This window comes from Poeciliopsis prolifica, unplaced genomic scaffold (assembly GCF_027474105.1).
Source record: "Poeciliopsis prolifica strain line A6 unplaced genomic scaffold, Auburn_PproV2 SCAFFOLD137, whole genome shotgun sequence".
Lineage (NCBI taxonomy): Eukaryota > Metazoa > Chordata > Actinopteri > Cyprinodontiformes > Poeciliidae > Poeciliopsis > Poeciliopsis prolifica.
Genome location: NW_026562512.1, coordinates 575,001 through 594,392, shown reverse-complemented (window position 1 = coordinate 594,392; position 19,392 = coordinate 575,001). Strand labels below are relative to the sequence as shown.

General features: G+C 39.1%; 2 protein-coding genes across 2 annotated transcripts in view; one reads left to right on the top strand and one right to left on the bottom strand.

The window, feature by feature from the left end:
- Positions 1–64: 64 nt before the first annotated feature.
- LOC129355534 (uncharacterized) lies at positions 65–9,707 on the bottom strand. The gene is made up of 12 exons (XM_055025137.1): positions 9,582–9,707; positions 5,654–5,757; positions 5,447–5,558; positions 5,106–5,292; positions 4,462–4,652; positions 3,979–4,136; positions 2,917–2,972; positions 2,517–2,692; positions 2,033–2,433; positions 1,867–1,963; positions 502–733; positions 65–414 (listed from the first exon to the last, which is right to left on the bottom strand). The coding sequence occupies exons 1-12, from the start codon at positions 9,705–9,707 to the stop codon at positions 218–220; spliced, it is 2,037 nt and encodes a 678-aa protein (XP_054881112.1). The 3' UTR covers positions 65–217.
- Positions 9,708–11,293: 1,586 nt separating this feature from the next.
- LOC129355538 (ADP-ribosylation factor GTPase-activating protein 2-like) overlaps positions 11,294–19,392 on the top strand; it is an 11,789-nt gene continuing 3,690 nt past the window's right edge. Inside the window, 9 exon segments of the mRNA XM_055025142.1 lie at positions 11,294–11,367; positions 14,895–15,027; positions 15,101–15,171; positions 15,248–15,379; positions 16,005–16,039; positions 16,041–16,083; positions 16,783–16,882; positions 18,030–18,086; positions 18,919–18,963. Of these exon segments, the coding sequence (XP_054881117.1) occupies positions 11,296–11,367; positions 14,895–15,027; positions 15,101–15,171; positions 15,248–15,379; positions 16,005–16,039; positions 16,041–16,083; positions 16,783–16,882; positions 18,030–18,086; positions 18,919–18,963 (688 nt within the window). The 5' untranslated portion in view covers positions 11,294–11,295.

Sequence of the window (19,392 nt, the reverse complement as noted above, 5' to 3'; positions counted from 1 at the left end):
GGGTAATATTTCTGTACTTAGAAACAAAATATGTTAATTGGCTCTAAAATGTGGTTTGGATTGAAACTTTTCACTGGATTTTGTAAAACCAGGTGAGAAATGAAAATAACTGAGTTGTAATTCTGACCACAACTGATCTCAGACCTGTGCTTTGGGGGAAAAAGATGGTTTAGTTTGTCTCCTTTAATTCATCTGTTTCCAGAGGGAGGCGCCAAATTTATTTCTCAAACTCGTCCTCAATGAGAAGGTTGAGGTCTTCAGCTCTCCTCTTCCTGCTGAAGTAGTGGACCACCACGGCCAGCAGAACCAGCGACAGGACGAAGCCGCTGCCCAGCGTCACTGTGGTGATGTTGGAGGAAAACATCTCCCTGAACCTCCAGGTTTCTCCGTCCGATCTGGTTTCTGGAACAACTCCTGCAGAATTCACATCGGACATCAGACATCCGGAAAATGTTTTCACTCAAACAGCAAACCCGACTGTCAGGTTGCTCAGACTCTGACCTTCAGGAGCCGTGTGACTTCTTGGAGCTGCATTTATCTTCTTGTGCTCCGCATGTGAACTGGGACCAGCCAGCCCAGCCACTTGCAGAGGACCCTGGGTAATGTAGTGTCCGGTGGTCTCCATGCTCAGGCCTCGTCTGCGTCGGCGGGACGGCTCGCTCAGACATCCCTGCGCACATCGGGAAAAGGGATTCCCAGGCTCGCACAGGATGACGTTGCAGATGATGTAAACCTGAGGTGGAATGTGAAGAAACAAAAACAAGAATTTCCTTTACTGTTGACCCAAGGACCTCTGGTGTTTGATCAGGAAGTAGTTTGGCTGTCCTGTTCTTCCTCCCCGATGCCACTCTCAGGAGGATCTGGAAATATCTTGATGTGATTTATAATTTAATGGGATCAGAACAAAACAATTCAAACATCTCCAGAACCTACTTGCTTCACAATAAAAGCTTTTTCTTAAAAATCTAATTGGTTCAAATCTCACCTAAAGAACAAAAACCTCTTTGTGTCAAAAGGAATGAGCAAAAATCACATGTGGAGTACCACAAGGCTCAATCCGACAACCCCTCATATTCATTACAAGCTCTAAATTACAATGTCACCAGGATCCACTGGGGTCGAGTGAAAGACTCAGACCTGAACATTCTGAGACACATAAAGACGGTTAAGAAGTCGGCCTTCTGTCACATGAAGAACATTTCCAGGATTGAAAGGGTGCCCTGAGTAAGATCTGGAAAAATACCATTGTCAGTTTATAGACCACTGAACGCCTTAAAGATCTTCTGCTGTTGTATCAATCTTCCTGACCGCTCAGGTTCTGGTTCTGGTTCTGCTGTGTATTTTGAACCAGACCCAAACATGGAGAAACTTCTATGTACCGCAAATCTGGATTAAACTTCCAGAAAACTGAAAAACAGAAATCTAGACTAAAAACCTGTCTGCTTAGTTTTCTCTGATTCATAACAACTGGAACTTTGATCAACATATTTGATGGTTTTGATGACTGTATGGTGTTTTCATGACGTTTGAACTGTCTTCACTAACAAATCCTTTCCGCTCCAGTCAGCTTGTTTGGGATGAATGTCTAGCTGGCATGTAGAATCTCTTGAGGACGATAAATTGGCGTCAGGCGTTTATCTGAGTAATCACAGTGCGGATGGATTAAATTTGACAAAGAGGAATACCGTTGGGTCAAATAAGATCGTAGTAAACAGTGAAATGAAGCTTGAGTTACATGGCCACAGTGTAAAAAATGTCATGTGGTGAAGTTGAGGTGGTGGTGGCATCATGGAGGATTTTCCATTAAGTGGAAGGATGAATAAAGGAGAAAGATGGTAAAGTTTGGATGACTCTGGTTTTTCCTACCTGGTCATAATTTCCGTTGAATTTAAAGGCTTGGATCTCAAAGTTGAAGTTCGTCTGGTTTGACGGGTGGACCTTAACCGTCTCGTCTTTGACACACCTGGAAGACAACAGATGAAATTGTTTCTCTGAGCGTCTTCAGCGAGTGTTTCTGAGCAGCAGGACTCACCCGTTCTTGATGAGGTCGTAGTACATGGGGTTTTTAGGGTTGTTGTCCGGAGTTCCTTTGCACGACTCGACAAACAAGGTGACGTTTGGCAGCTCTGACACGGCCTGGATGCCCATGTAAATCATCTCCATCATCTTGACCTGCACCGGGTAGGCGTCGGGCGGCACCCTGCTGGTGAAGTTGCCGTCCTGGAATATCTCGAAGCTGTAGCCGAAGCTGCCAAAGTTGGACTCGGTGAAGATGTAGTCAGCCTGGTGGAGGTGGTAGAAGTTGGAGACGCTGATGGTTTTGGGAAACTCGCAGTAGAAGTCGATCTTGACATTGTTCCTCCGGATGATGACCTCGTTGGACCGCACGACGGAGTGGATCTCGTTCTTAAAGACGATGTAGTCTCCTTTGTCCTGTTTTAAGGTGAAAGGTCAGAGTGAAAAAAGCGAAAGGGCAGAGAGGAATCGGGCCGAGGTCGTTCTGATTTATTCCACACCTCCAGCTTTGTGCCACAGGTGCTGAAGGACATGGTTCCCACGATGTGGGTGCCGTTGGTGGTGAGCGTGCAGGACGGGTCTCTGAGGGACAGAAACTCCTCACTGATGTCTGGCATGGAGGCTTTCTCCAAGGCCACCGTCATCTTGTTGGGCAAGCAGGTGACAGAGGCTCTGCCTGAAAACCACACAAATGATCTGGTTATCAGGAATGTCACAATAAGCAAGTTTTCTTATTGTGTTACTTAAAAATGGTTTCCAAACAACAGCACAAGAGTTCTGGTGAAAAGTAGACAGAACTCTGAACTGTTAATGTTTTGCAGCAGAAACATTGAACATTGAATATTTATTAAGTGTACAAACTGGATGCAGAAATGAAAACAATGTTTGTTATGAACAAACCTTGCAGGACGGCAGTATGGGTCACCATGACAATGACACATCTCATCTCTGATTGGCTGTGGGATAAAAACAAAGTTGTTGCAGGTATGAAGCCAGTAGAATTAGATAATATCTAAATAACATGGAAAACATTTATTCTGCTTGGTGAGTTTGGACTTTTTGTTTCAGTTTCATTTTTACAGCCATTGTTTTATAGCAGCTCTTCAGATTTCAGACCAATTTTGATCAAAGTTATGACACTTTTTGTTTTAAGAAACATTATAACTCGACTAAAACAGCCAACATTTATCAGCCTAAATCCAGTAACTGAATCAAATTTGCTTCTTAGACACGGTCAAATTTTACCATTTAGATGTCAGTTCAAGCTCCTGTTCTGTGTTTTTAATCTAATGCTTCATTTATTTATTTGGAAATTATTTTTGAAAATTTGGCACCAACCTCTTTGGTTACAATTTCACATCTTATGAACCCTAATTCATTCTCTAATATTAATCTGCTGTCCAGTATTTGCATCATCTCCACAATAAACACAAGCGTTTTATTTTAAACAGAAGTGTATGATGTATACTTTCATTGGTTATGTAATTATTTTACAGTTAACTGCTCAGCAGCATTTTGAATTATACTTTGTTTTAACAATAATGTTTTTGGGCCATTATACATGGAAAAAGGAATAAATGTTTGTCAAAAAAAATCTGAAATTCTGAGATTAATATCAAAACATTTTGGATAAAACTTCTGGAAAATTTGAGATTCTCAGAAGTCTCCTAAAAAAATTAATTTCTGAGTTTGAAAAACAAAAGAATTTCAGAAATCTTTGTTTTTTTATTTCTCCTTTTTTCCAATCTATAATGGTCTGAACACGCAGTTAAATTTTTTTTTTTTACAAAACAATGACTATAAATTAGTGTTAACTGGGATTTGTATCCATATCTAAAGGTGTTTAAGGAACTAATTGGATTAAAATTGAATTAAAAATGATAAAACTCATCCTGAGTACCACTGGTCTTTTTCAGCAGCTGGACAGAAAAGCAGGATGTTTCTGTGTAATGAATTACTCACGTTGTCGCCGTGTCTGCAGTGAAACAAATCGGGACGAGTTTGTTAGCGTCGCTTTCCTGCGGGGTCCAGCTCAGAGTGATCTCTGTTTTTTTCCCGTCTGACCCGCTTCGGAATCCTTGGTCACGTTTTGGGGGCCGCTGACCTGGAAGACCTGAATCCTTCAGAGGAGCAAACAGGACAGGTGAGTAACAGCATGAAACAGGACAGGTGAGTAACAGCATGAAACAGGACAGGTGTGCAACAGCATGAAACAGGACAGGTGTGTAACAGCATGAAACAGGACAGGTGTGTAACAGCATGAAACAGGACAGGTGTGTAACAGCATGAAACAGGACAGGTGTGTAACAGCATGAAACAGGACAGGTGTGTAACAGCATGAAACAGGACAGGTGTGTAACAGCATGAAACAGGACAGGTGTGTAACAGCATGAAACAGGACAGGTGAGTAACAGCATGAAACAGGACAGGTGTGTAACAGCATGCAGAGAGGATGCAGAGAGGCTGCAGGAAGTGGCGCTCCTTCGGTCCGTACTGGGCGTTCTGGGCCTGGGCCTCAGCGTGGAGCTGCAGCGTCTGACCCACGCTGGCGTGGAGAACGTCTCCGTGTGATGGCGTCCGGGACAGGAACATGGGCAGGAGGTCACCGGCCACGCAGCTTGATGTTGCAGAAAGGACTGAATCAAAAACAGAGAGGATTTAATGAAAGAACGATAGTCAAAAAGCATTTAGCTGTTCGATGTTATAAATGTAAAAAATGTTTTAGATCAAATAGGATTATATCGCCTCTCCAGTTTCTTCTGCTATCTTTGTTATTCAGCTTAAAGCCTTTCATATAAAATGTTCTTTTATTTTTTTTTTGTTTAAATAAATAAAAAGATAATGTGTAGTATAATTATAACAGTTTATATTTAATATAACCAGAGACTTTATTCAGCAAAATAAAGTTAAATGTATTCATTTTATTTTCAAATGAATTGTCTTTAATCACTAGATAATTCATAAATGCATTAAATACTGCAATTTGAGATATGAAAACAAGAAGAAGTCAGGAATATTCGTGAGAAGTCAGTGACGTGTCATTATTATTATTAAATGGTTTATTGGCTGAATTTGATGACCAGCCTCACCCTCCACCACGAACTGCAGCGTCAGCCTGCAGAGCGGAGGCATGCTGCTGCTGGAGGCCTCCCGGGCCACCGTACTGCCGTCTGCGTACGTCAGCGTCACGTTTTTGGTGTTGAAATCTTCCACCGTCAGTTCAAAGACGTGTTGGCCAAGCTGGAGCTCACCTGAGCCTCTCAGCGTACAGGTACTCTGAAAAATCAATATTCAAAATAAAAAACGCTGACACCTCTAGTCACCTCATGGTTCTGTCTGTAAAACTCGTTCTATGGATGAAATGCTGTGGAAAGGTCAGATAAAATGCTGTGGAAAGGTCAGATAAAATGCTGTGGAAAGGTCAGATCACCTCATCCAGAGTGAAGTTTGCCAGGGCGCCTGAAGCGAAGCGGCATCCCACCGCGTCTCCATCTGGATCATGAGCCAACAGGCGGAGATGGGTGAAGCAGTTCTGAGAAACCCTGCAGGAACGTTTTCCCATCAGGCCAAACTCTGCACTTTCATATCATATGCCACCAACAAGCCGTGTTCGATGAAACCAGGCGGTTTCCGGTACCGTAAGGACGCCACCGTGGCGGTGACGGGACAGTTGTTGATGCGGTTGGTGTCGGATCGGACCCCCAGGTCCAGCTCTGTCTGGCTCTGCCAGTTGGATTTGCTCTGCATTATTGCCCCAGCAACAGCCGGAGTCTCTGACAAAGAAGTCAAAACCAGGATGTGAAAACATCATCATTGTTCATCGTTTTAGATTTACTATATATTTTTAAAGGTTTCCTTTTTAATTTCTCCAAATCAAACCTAGAAAAATCTCAATTTACTGCCCCAGTCACAGACAGTCACTCTACTACTGCCCCCTGGTGGCCAACATAGGAGACAAACATTATTTTTTGTGTATTATAGATATTAAGTTGAAAAGGTTGCATTTTATGGAATGACATTAATTGTTTAATATAAAACACATCAATATTTCAGTTTATTTGCAGAAAGTCAATCCCCTAAAGTCACTAAACATTGATTGTATTATTATGATTATTAGTTTTGTTTATTGCATATTAAACACATTTACATGCAGTGACTGCAGCATCATCAGTGCATAAAGAAGCAGATCCTTCCCCTCAGAACCATCACTGCTCTCAAAAAACTCAACAAGTCAAATTTAAATTATTGTAAATATTCTGTTGTTTTCATGCACTATTTACATGAACATATTGCATGTCTTAATTGCTCTACTTAGTGACATAATTATCTTAAGCAGTGTATGCTTCCTTTTAAATAACTACACAGCCTTGTTTTCTGATCTTGTAAATTTTTTCCTATTTTTCTGTTTTCACTTTCACACCTTTGTATAAATTCACATCCTTCCATCTGCCTGTTTCTTTGCTGCTGAGTTAAAAAGTAAAGGATATTTCTATCCTATTTAATCATGATAACATAAAAAATAAAACATTAAAAAGAGGAATGTTGAGCATCTTGTGAAATTATTCTTTGGAATTAGTTTTACAAGAACTGTGGACCTTTTAACACATTCTAACGACTTTATCGTCTTTTGGCCTTAATACTCAGCAGGAAAATGTTTTTTTTTTTACTTGAACGGTTTAATGTTTGGCCAAGCTGAATGTAATAATTTACCTTATACTAATAATGTAAACCATCTGGTTCTAATCCCAGTAATAATAACTGAGTCGTCTGAGAACAAAATGTTCTGCAGAAGTTTTGAAAAGAAAGATTTGCATGACCTGAAAGCTTTCTGGTAAATATGAGGAAGCTTCAGCTGTTATTATTCTTCTTTTGTTCTGCTAAAGCTGTGAACCAAACAAAGACATTCAGGTGTTGATGAGGAATGGAAACTCAAAGGAGCAACAATCTGCCGCATTCTCAGGGAGTGGCAACTTTAAACTCTTTGCTTTCTTTGAAATAGAAAGTACTCCTGGATCAGGCGTCTTCGCGTTTTTGTCTCTTCTCAAACCTCCAGGAAGATGGCCGCTCGTACTCAGCCTGGTTCTGGTTCTGCTGGAGGTTTCTTCTTATTAATGAGGAGTTTTCCTTTCCACTGTGGCCACATTTATCCTCAGGATGAGGGATTGCTGCTAAATCAGCGACTTGATGCAGCAAAATGAAACTGATTTGAATAATAAACAGGACTTGATGATGATTATATCAGATTAACCAGAATCTGGAATGAAATGCCTGCAGATGACATGTTGTGCTTTTATACAATATGAATAAAGTGAATGTAATCAAACTCAGTCAGATTACAAGATACTGTTTGGATGGAGAGAGAAAACACTTCCAACTCGGCCTTTAAGATGTCCTGTGTTTCAAATGTATTTGAAGTTCATCACTGGCTGCATTGAGAGCTTGGCAGAAATATTCTCCCCAAATCAGATTTACATTTTCTCTCAATGTTAAGTTTTTTTTTTAACAGAATTGTAAATGTTTTGGTTATTATCAGGATGGCATTGTGTATGAATGAAGCCTTATCAGTAAATTTGCATATCTGAACTCTGCCAAACAGTTTAAAGAAATAAAAATCTCATGTTAATAAAACCCTGGACTTCATCTGGACCTGAACATTTTCACAGAGTTTGGCTTAGAAAGTCAGACTCTACATAAAACTAGAGCAGAGCTGCAACATTTTCTACAACTCATGAACTCAAACTACCAGCAAAAGATCTGAGAAAAGTTTTCTTCACCCTCATTAAAGGCACACTGCAACACTTTAGCTTATTTCCTGATATATATTATTAAAAGTTTAGTTATTCTATTCTGTTATTAATGTGACAGATTATTTTGTGAAAATATTTAAGATAAAACTTGTTTAAAGTTGGGTTATAATATTCCCAATGTTTCCAGTATTCCCAGTGAATTAACAGATAAGATTATAAACTTCTGTCTTTTGGGACATTGAGAAGCTGTAAAATGTAAATAATAATAAATCTGATGTGGATTAAAAATATATTATAGACACTTTAATTCATTTAAACATTTATTACTGATGTTGGATCAGCCAATTATATCTGAATTTTCATTTTCAATGCAGAGCAAACAAAATAGTCAGGCTGGTCATTTCTACTGGTTTTTAATTTCATTTTATTTATTGTATTTTGTTTTATTCACTGCAGCAGCCGCCCCTCAGCAGTTGGTGCCCTGGGCAAGAGCCGGTATGTCAGCTAATCTGCAGGAAACTGAAACATGAGGATCACCGCATGCTGCAAACCTGGATCAGGGAACTGGTTGGTTCTGGTTCTGTTTGGTCAGTTCTGGTTCTGTTTGGTCAGTTCTGGTTCTGTTTTATCAGTCCTGGTTCTGGTTCCGGTCGGTGAGATCTTGACTCACCTCAGAATGAAACTCGTCCCGTTGGGCTGGAATGTTGCTGTTGTGTTTCTTCAACTTGACACCATCGGCCCAAAAGATCCTGGTCCGTTGGGACCGCAGCCGACCGGTCCAGTTCCGTACACACCCCACCATCACAGATCAGACTGGACCGGTTCTGGTTCTGACAGACGTTTCTGCCGTTTTGTCGGTGGTAGAAAGTCACCTGCAGATCCGACAAACAGGAACTAAACATCCAGGTGTTTCTGGAAAACTTGGAACTCACTGAGAGTGTCTGTAATCAGAACTGTGACGATGATGATGATGATAATAATCATCATCGTAATGGAGGAACTGGGTTCCTGTCTAAGAAAGAAATTCAAATAATTTACTTTTTGTCCTTTTTTTCTGAGGACTTTGTTGCCTTTTGACTCGGTTTTATCCCAATAAATTAGATATTTAGATTGTTTGATACCAGTCTATTCAGATAAATTTATGAAAATACGAAAATGTCGGACAGCCAGAAAATATGATTCATGATGTAACTGCTGGTCCCTGGTTCAGGTCTTTCCAGTTTGGCCTTTTATTTAAGCATCATCAGTTAAAATAGTTCAAACTAAACAAGTTCAGCTGAGGAATATTGAGGTTTAGGAACTGAACGTGAATGAAAAAAACAACCAAAGTCCAGAGAAAGCCTTTAGTAAGCCTTTAGAAAGCCGGTTTAAAAAATGAGACATGGTAGTCGAGTTGGATCGTGACTACAATCATAATCTGATTTCCTTTAGATTTACATCAGAGGTTGTAAACAACACATTATTTGACCTGGAAGTATTTTCTTCAGTTTAGGTTTTATCTGGACAGGTTGAATAAGATTCAGACATTTTCTTGACATAAGTCATCAGATGCATCAGGTCTGAGTGACACGCAGGTGTTCAGCGTGCCAAAAATCACTCCTTTGTTTATTTGTGTCTCTTTACCTGACGCGGCCGTTTGGTTTCTCGCCTTGTGAAACAGAATGTAGTGTCTCCCACAAACTCAAACTTCAGTTGTGACACAAAATGCTTTCTGATTTGTTTAGTTCTGGTTAATGAAGATTGAGGATTTGTTCCTGTCTTCAGTTTGGTAGAACATTCAGAATCTGAATCAGCTCTGTGTTTAGTGATGTTCTGTACCTGGTAAGTCCCATCTGCGTTGGCCTGCAGCGGCGCCAGGTTGATGCTGTCTCCATAAAAGCTGCTCGCTGAGCTCGTCCCCAGCAGTGCGACCAGCAGCAGCAGCACGGCTGCTCCTGCCTCCATGATGCCTCTCCGGTCGGATGTGTTGCTGCCAGAGCCCAGCCCGACACTTTCAGCGCCGCAGACGCAGGAAGCAGGAGGCGGTTCCCTCAGTTCATCCAACAGGTCTGACTGGATCTGAGCTCACTTCAAACCTTTCATGCTGCAAAAAAACACTGACGTGACAAAACGTTTTACAGCTGGGAGATGTAATTAACTGAGCCTAAAGTAACTCTGCAGGTCCATGGGAAAATATTCACTCTTCTCTGCTTTCTTTCATGATGCACAGCTGTTTAAAATAATTTTGGAGAATTTCAATGTCCAGACTTTGACTAGGCCACTCAGATGGAGCCTTACTGGTGTGTCCTGGTCCAACAAAGTTTAATCTTAAGGTTGCAAACTGGAACTTCACCATGGTGTGGGGCATGCTGTGTTGCTATTTGAAATCTTTTAGCCTACTTCATGCTGTCAGACTGGCTCTGTTTCGTTTATTTATTGGCTCTATGGGTCCGACAGCAAGTGATCAGGCCAGAGTGTGATCAGTGAAATAAACATAAAGAAGCAGCTTTCACTGCGGAAACCCGAGTTCCTTTAAATCAAGGCTAAAATCCACCTGTTCAGCTTTGCTTTTGAACTATAGTGAACGGAAAATCGACCGACTTTTGATCTTGATGATGTCACTTGACAAAATGTAATGATTTCTGTTTTTTTCAATTTGTGACTTATTGTTTAGAACATTTCTGTATTTTTATGATTTAAAATACTTTGATTGGCCTTGTTGCTGAAATGTTCTATACAAGTGAACTTGATAAATAACTGATTGTTTGAAACTTGTTTTATGTTTGTATTTTCAGTATTTTTGTCCACTAATAAAATTTCTTTAAAAATGTATGACAAATAGGTTAAACTAGAAGTAACTTTTAGTCCAGTACTTTTTGCAAAGTACTGGATTTAAAATGTATTAAATTTGCTTCTGTAATCTCTTTGCTTCTTTTGTTTCTGTCCTGCCAATTTGAACATGGAACAAGAGATCCTGAAAATATTTAATGGGGCTTTCCCTTTTATTTATCTGTTTATTTATTTTCAAACACATGATACAAATCTATCTAAAACTTGCTGCATCCTTTTAACTTTACATGGCTGACCAGTAGTTGTGACCATCTTTATGTCACATTACAGATATAATGCTGAAAAGTCCTGTGGGACATGGTGTCCATATTCATTTCAGTATTGTGTGAGAAATTATATTTGCAAGAGTTATGAAGGATAACACAATAATTAACTTAGTGAAGCAAAAAAGAAAGAACATTTAAATATTAACCGTGTATATTTCCATGGGTTATTTGGTCAGTCATCAATAATCGCGTGCAATAATCCCATTATCATTTTAATGCTGATTGGTTGGATAGAATGACAATATTTATTATTTGGAAACCGTAAATAAATGTAAACAATTTTCTGCCTGAAACGAGTATTTTCAATTAAACTGCTGTGGCACAGATTTGCTTTATATATTCATATATATTAATTATTACAGAAGGACTTTCGCTTTTCCATGGTCCGCGCGACTTTCTGTAGTGACGTCAGCTCGTGAAACTTGTGTGGTGGCAAGATGGCTACGGAACCAAATAAGACCGAAATCTTGACGATTTTCAAAAGATTGAGATCAATTCCCACAAACAAGGTAACGGCATTCGATGTCGTTGATCTGTGTTGTTATTTGAGTTTTCCTTTAACCGGCGTACGGTGGTTTAATTTATATATTTGATTAGTAGCAGTCAGCATCTGCTGCTAAGTGGAGCTAACGGCAACTAAGAGCTACCGGGAGCTAATGCTTTTCCATTGAAAACTACGGAGAACCGGGGCTAAAGGCTAACAGGAGCTAACAGCTGCTAGCCAAACCCAAAGGCCACGTAAACGGTTCGTGTTTCTCTGGAAGAAAACCTGTTAGCTTCGCTGCTTTGAAGCCTTGTCACCGGAAAAAAACTTACCGGCTTTAATGGAGTATTGTTTTTATCAGTCACAGAAAACAAATATGAATGCCAATATCGAGTTAATTCGCCGCATTGATTGCTTTGCTAATAGTTTAAGTCAAAGTGTCTGATATGTTCCAGCCCTTAAACCTCAGTTTAAAGTTATGTCACATAGTTTTCATCAAAGCCATTTCATCTGTATTTGTGGTGTTTCTTCATCCCAGTTCAAACCACATATCACTGAAACATGACCAGATGGAACAGAAATAAGATGACGTGTAAGTGAACTGTGATTGATTCACAAAATGTAATAAATAGTTTGGTCTACTCATAATAAATAGTTTGGTCTACTCATAATAAATAGTTTGGTCTACTCATAATAAATAGTTTGGTCTACTCATAATAAATAGTTTGGTCTACTCATAATAAATAGTTTGGTCTATTCATAATAAATAGTTTAGTCTACTCATAATAAATAGTTTGGTCTACTCATAATAAATAGTTTGGTCTACTCATAATAAATAGTTTGGTCTACTCATAATAAATAGTTTGGTCTACTCATAATAAATAGTTTGGTCTACTCATAAATAGTTTGGTCTACTCATAATAAATAGTTTGGTCTACTCATAATAAATAGTTTGGTCTACTCATAATAAATAGTTTGGTCTATTCATAATAAATAGTTTAGTCTACTCATAATAAATAGTTTGGTCTACTCATAATAAATAGTTTGGTCTACTCATAATAAATAGTTTGGTCTACTCATAATAAATAGTTTGGTCTACTCATAATAAATAGTTTGGTCTACTCATAATAAATAGTTTGGTCTACTCATAATAAATAGTTTGGTCTACTCAAGGCCACATTCACCATTTCAGATACATTCATGCTGAAGCTGAGTTTTTATCTTACTTTAAAAAATCTTTCCTGAACAGCTCGTTCTGGCTGATTGCAAATAGTTTCAGAAATTTTAGATTATAGTTATAGTTTGCTAGTTGTTTACCTTCTACTTTCAGGTATAATAACTATCATCTGTGGTATTTGGTTTTAGACATGTGTTTAGATTTAAGTCTTTTGCTGCCTGGTAAATATTCATAGATTAAAACCCTGACAGCGACTTGGAACCATGACAAATATTTAAAATCTCATAATTATAAGTTAATTTGATGCTTGTGCCTCAGAGTTCTGTCAGCTTAGCAACTATTTTAGCTATTTTATTTTAGGTAGCGTTGTTTAACTTTGTTTATTAAAATAAGATATAACTTAGGAACATGTGTAATGATACATACATGGATATGATCTTCAACATGTCGCTCATCAAGCTCTTTCCATCATTCACTGTGTTGGTAGTTTTTTGTAACATGTTTCTAAATGACCTGGCGTCAGACTGTAAATGCAGATACATCCTCAGTCTGTGAGGAACAAAAACTGACCTAATAAGTGACTCAACATCTTCAACCATGTTTGAAACTACTTGTTCTTGAAGTTGATGCTTCTGGTTTGTTTGCTACTTTCAAAGATCTTCTATTGTCTACTTGGAAGTTTATTTCTGTTCACTGAATCCGGTTTGACTTGTTCTCATAGGAATCTTAAATCATTTAGGGATGAGTGAGTCACATTGATGAAGGCATTCCACAAATACTGATGCTGAATTTCACATCACTCACATGTTTGACCTTGAGGTGGATCCAGCTCTGAGGAACACGCTGGTTTCATTTAGCATCTGTTCCCCAACACAGGCTGAGAACCTGAACTTTGTGTTTTATTGCTTAACGAATTCCTGAATCGTTACTCTACAAAGTTCAGTCGACATATTTTACTGAGCCAACATCTGTTACTGTCACCACATGCATGTTCAGGAGGGTCAGTGAATCCATGAAACAAACTCTTTTCATTAAAAAATTTCCTGAATAGATAGATAGATAGATAGATAGAGATAGATAGATAGATAGATAGATAGATAGATAGATAGATAGATAGATAGATAGATAGATAGATAGATAGATAGATAGATAGATAGATAGATAGATAGATAGATAGATAGATAGATAGATAGATAGATAGATAGATAGATAGATAGATAGATAGAGATAGACAGACAGACAGACAGACAGACAGACAGACAGATAGACAAGTGCATAATGGACACAGCAAAATGTAAAGCATTATAGAAATTGGTTATATATTTCTGTTTTTCTGGAGATTACCTTTGTTCTGAACCAGAGCTATTTAAATAAACTGTATGGCAAAGTTGCATTAATTTAAAAAATATGTGTACTTTTATAATTTTCTGTTGCACAAATGATCAAATAATTATTGGTCCATCTGCAATCTCTCATTTCATCCAGAAAACCTTTGAATACGTTTCCAGGTTTGTCTGTCTTGTAGTTTAGAAAATATGCCTAAAAATGATAATAATTGGTAAAAATACTCACCGACATAATAAATGTGCACACAGTGAATAATAATAAAAACACATCAAATGTGCAAGTCTGCACTCTGCTTGACTTTCTCAAACTAAAACATTGAACAAAGTAAATGGACAAAAATACAATTTTTCTTTATTGTTTTTGATTGTCATGTCATTTTATTTTGGATATTTAATATAGTCTTCGGTTCCAGTGTTCAGTTTTATTGATCTTTGATCTGATCAGAAACATAATCATTTTACCAACAGCTCTTATGAGACAAAATTAATTAAAACTAGCTTGTTACAAAAATCTGTTCTTTACAGAGCAATTCAGCAGAGGGTTAAATTACCTAAAGACTTTCCATTTAAAAAGAACATTCTTTTAAAATAGCCCTGAAATCTTATTTTTATTAAATATTATTTTTTAAAACTAGCTTTATGTATGTAATTTGTTAAATCTGATGTCTGGTTAATCTTGTGATAATATTGTTGATGTCAAAGTGATCTATGAATACTTTTGTGTTTTGGACACTGGAAGATTAATAACCACTTTGATGTAAACTAAAGGGGATTTTAATGAATAAACAAATCAATATATAACTTGAAAATGGTATCAAGACAACAATATTACTTCTTATTGTCCATCAGACTTTATCATGGCAGACCTCCCCATGCTTTACTGTTTAAAGTGTTGTTGTTTTCTGCTTGACTGCTGGTGAGTTTTTTCCTCTGCGATGTTGGACATCAGGAAACTTTATTAATTACATTTATTGCCATTTCTCAGTGTTTTTAGCAGTACAACCAGATGAATTTGTGTTTTTTGTGCAGACTTGCTTCGACTGCGCTGCCAAAAACCCGAGCTGGGCCAGCATCTCGTACGGCGTGTTCCTGTGCATCGACTGCTCCGGCATCCACCGCTCGCTGGGCGTCCACCTCAGCTTCATCAGGTCGGCCTCAGACCGCCACCGCTCAGCAGCTTCAGCATGTAAACGCCGATGAGCGGCTTCAGTCTGACACGGTTCATCTCTCCTCAGATCCAGAGTTAGACTCCAACTGGAACTGGTTCCAGCTGAGATGCATGCAGGTCGGAGGGAACGCCAACGCGGTAAGATCGCCGCTCTGAGGTCAGCTGAGGTTTGGCCTCCTGGCGCCATGGTAACGCTTTCCGCTTCCTCCTGAAGACGGCCTTCTTCCGTCAGCACGGCTGTTCCACCAACGACACCAACGCCAAGTACAACAGCCGCGCCGCCCAGATGTACCGAGAGAAGATCCGGCAGCTGGCCAACGCGGCGCTGTCAAAGTACGGCACCGAGGTGAGAACCAAGATGGCCGGAGATAAATTATAGAGAAATCAGATCTACTGCTAATGCAGAGAAGAAACAGCCTTCATCTCCTTCTGTCTGCTGATACAACCTGAGCTAACAGGATCTTTGACTTGTTACAAAATGCTGATAAACACATTTATCAGTGTGTGTGTGGCTGTGTGTGTGTGTGTGTGTGTGTGTGTGTGTGTGTGTGTGTGTGTGTGTGTGTGTGTGTGTGTGTGTGTGTGTGTGTGTGTGTGTGTGTGTGTGTGTGTGGCTGTGTGTGTGTGGCTGTGTGTGTGTGTGTGTGTGTGTGTGGCTGTGTGTGTGTGTGTGTGGCTGTGTGGCTGTGTGTGTGTGTGTGTGTGTGGCTGTGTGTGTGTGTGTGTGTGTGGCTGTGTGTGTGTGTGTGTGTGTGTGTGTGGCTGTGTGTGTGTGTGTGTGTGTGTGTGTGTGTGTGTGTGTGTGTGGCTGTGTGCGTGTGTGTGTGTGTGTGTGCGTCTGGCAGCTCTGCACATCCTGTCCAGAGTACACAGGGTGTGTAATCCCTGCAGTAACTTCATAAACGCATCTTTAACATTAGAATAAAAAGAAAAGTGATAATTGGAGTAATAAAGTTCTGCTGCTGTTGCAGCTGTGGATCGATTCGTCTGCAGGAGGAGCGTCTGCCCGCCGAGAAGAAGGACGACGATTTCTTCGCTGAACATTCACAGGTTCCACTTGTTCCCAACTTTATTTAAGAAGCTACTTTCACATTTAGTCATAATAATAGAAATAATGATGATAATAATAGCACACTTTATTTAAAATATGAGGATGTGAGAATAAATGATGAATAAAAACATTTTTAATCATCTGTTTGTAAACAAAATACACTAGCACTGAAAATAAAATATTTAACTGCAATATTATTCAATTCCTTCAGGGTTAAATTTTTTTGCCAATCAAAATCAATGAACTTGTGGTGATACTTTATATTATGAAATCTAGATATAGAAAAAAAGATTAGAAGCAGACTGGACCCCAGAAATATTTTTCTGTTTTAAAGAACTTAAAAAGCTCAATTTTTGCAGTGATTTGTTGAATTTACATAAATTTCCACAATGGCAGAATTACGAGAATCTATACAAACTAATTATTCTTGAGAAAATGAGATGTCAGGTTGTAGTTAAAGTTGCCAGCTCTCCAATCAGCCTGACTATCTGAGAATCAGCTGTTTGGGTCAGAGTCCATCCAGCTGAGCCCAACATCGCAGCCTGCAGGTCATAACAGCCCAGCAGGGGGTGGCACTGATTGTTCTGGTTAAAGCTTCAGAGAACAACATCCGTCACCTGTCAGCCGGGTTGGAACTGAATCATCACCTGTGCATCTCTTTATTCATCAGCAGCCTTTCTTTTCTTCTCTCTGTTCAGTTTTCTGATGAGTGGAGCATAGCGCCCCCTGCAGAGCAGAACGGAGCCGCTGTTTGCCCCCAGCTGACCGACCCGGCGCCGAAAGCCCAGGATGACGGCCGTAAGTGAAGCACAGCAGTCTGAGTTTTCACCTCGACGGTTCCTGCTGGTGATGCAGAACTTCATGTGTCCTGTGTGTTTAATCCCAGGATTTAACCGGATTACCGGAGATGAAGCAGGAATATCAGAAAGACAAGGAGCACTAAGCTTTTTACAAACACTCAAACCTTTAGTTTCACATTAATGGAAACACAAGCAGGAGCTTCTCCTCAGATTTCATGAATTTTTCAGCTCAGATGAGTTAAAATTCATCTTGTTTGACTCAAAACAAGAGTTGTTTGTTTGTTTTTGTGTTTGTTTGTTTGTTTGTTTGTGTAATAACCCTAAAACTAACTGCAGTTGTAGTTTTTTGATCATTTGGACAAATTTTTGGGGAAAAACGTTGCAAATTCTGCAGATTTTTAATTTAAGCATTAATGACAGAAAATTAGAAAAGTGTTACAAGATGCAAAAACCCCAAATTTCTCTTAAATAGTAAAACAAACATTTTGTTTCCTAACATGTAATAACAGCAATCTGAACCTAAAACTGGAGTTTTTCAGCCAAAAAGGTTTTTAATCTTTAATGCAAAATGTTTGCATTTTGTGCAGTTTTGGCTTCATTGCAGCTCTGAATATGATTTATTCAGCAAATGGTCTTCTTGAGTCTCCAGTTAAGAATTAATTGATCACTAAATCAGTTCATGATTATTTCAGTAGACCTGAACTGTTTCTGCCCTACAGCGTCATTTTCCTCCAATAGGTTTACATATTTGATGTGAACATATTTGATGTGAACATATTGGATGTGAACATATTTGATGTGAACATATTTGATGTGAACATATTTGATGTGAACATATTTGATGTGAACATATTTGATGTGAACATTCTGCATGCCAACAAACATGTTCACCTCTTTGTTAGATGACAATAATATACAAAAATATTGGAATCAAGTCAAAGCAAACAGATGTTGATCCATCTGTGAACAATTTTTCTTCTTCATATATGCAGTTACACATGGAGTCGTTACTTTGACTGGACCTCTTTATGTCGCTGTAGACAGTTGGATTCCTGTGTCTTCTCCTGTTATGTTTATGACTGAATATTATCGATGCAGTGAGTGTTTCTGCTCGTCTCAGTCGTGTTTAATCCGTCCTGTGACAGAACCAGAGGACGGGCCGAGCATCGACGGTCTCAGCACGTCGCCCAAAGCCGCCATTGGTGAGTAAATCATCTGATTTAAAGCTTCTGAAGTTCAGAGCTTCTCCCAGTTTCTGAGCCAGAAAGTTTCAGATAAAAACTCTGGGATGTTAAAATACGATTTTATGTTTGAGAAAAACTCTGTGACCAGAAGATCCTACAGAAAACCAGATACTTTCCTAAGTCGACACACGACTGGTTCATCTTTTGAGTTTAGGATGAAATAATTCATAAATCAGAGTAAAAATAATATTTCTTAGGAAATGTTCAGGCCTGGACATGTGAGAAGGAAAAACCTCAGGGAACTGTCAGACAGCCTCATTGTTTTTATTAAACCTTTTTCTAAACAAGATGAAACTGAAAGAGATCAAAGATCAGTTTTACTAAAAGGTTCTGGCAGTCACTCACTTAAAACTGTTTCACAGCCTCCATTTTACATTAATAGATGCAAACAAGCAAGTAATTCTTTTTTTTCTTTTAAATAAGCATTTTATAAACTGCATTCCTTCGGTGAACGTTTGATCATTTGTTGCATCTCTATCTAAAAATCCTGACTATGAAAAGGTTGTTTTTTTTTATCTTAGGTGAAAATGTTGATATATTTTGTAGTTTTGGCTTTGCTCTGTGTTGTTCTTTTAGAATCTGTGTACTCCAGGTAATGAGTGGATAAAACTCTAAGTTAGTTGATGATTATTTAAATAATCGATTCATCAGTTCAGCTCTAAAACATTTAGCGAAATGTTTCAGAATCAAGAGCCAGGTTGGAGCTTTTATCTGAGCTCAGATGTTCCTGTTTGCTGAGTCTCCTCTGTCTGTGCTGTAACTATGGATGTTGGACCATCTTGGACGGTAGAGGACTCCATGCGTTTGTCCCTGCAGAGCGGCCCGCCGGCTGCAGGTGAAGGTTTGCTGCATGGCGTTCCACAGCCTCCATGCTGCCGTGTGGCCCGATGTTTGTTTCTTCCCGACCAGAACATCTTAATCCGGCTGCTTTGTGTGTTAGAAGCGGCTTTGTGCCTCTGGCCTTTGTGTGGGTAATAATCGGTTTTATGCTTGAAGCTTTTCAAAAGGAGCATTTTGACATGAACCTGTGACTGACAGACGCTTTATTGACACAAACAATCCCTGCTCTGACAGCTGATTGGTTCAGTTTAAATTCCTCCTCCTCGTCTTGCTGGTTCCCATGAAGCTGCAGGAGACAGAGGAGAAGCGCGGCGGTGCAGCGCGGAGACGACCTGAGCTGACCTTTTACTGCCGCTGTCACACAATTAACCGAATTAAAGACGCATCTACAGCTAAATGTTTGTTTCTGTGATGAAAACATGCT

Coding starts and splice junctions, on each gene's coding strand:
- LOC129355534 (XM_055025137.1), bottom strand. CDS start 9,707: ATGGAGGCAGGAGCAGCCGTGCTGCTGCTGCTGGTCGCACTGCTGGGG. Junction 5,293..5,446: donor CAAACTTCACTCTGGATGAG/GTGATCTGACCT, acceptor TTGATTTTTCAG/AGTACCTGTACGCTGAGAGG. Junction 4,137..4,461: donor AGCCTCTCTGCATCCTCTCT/GCATGCTGTTAC, acceptor GCTCCTCTGAAG/GATTCAGGTCTTCCAGGTCA.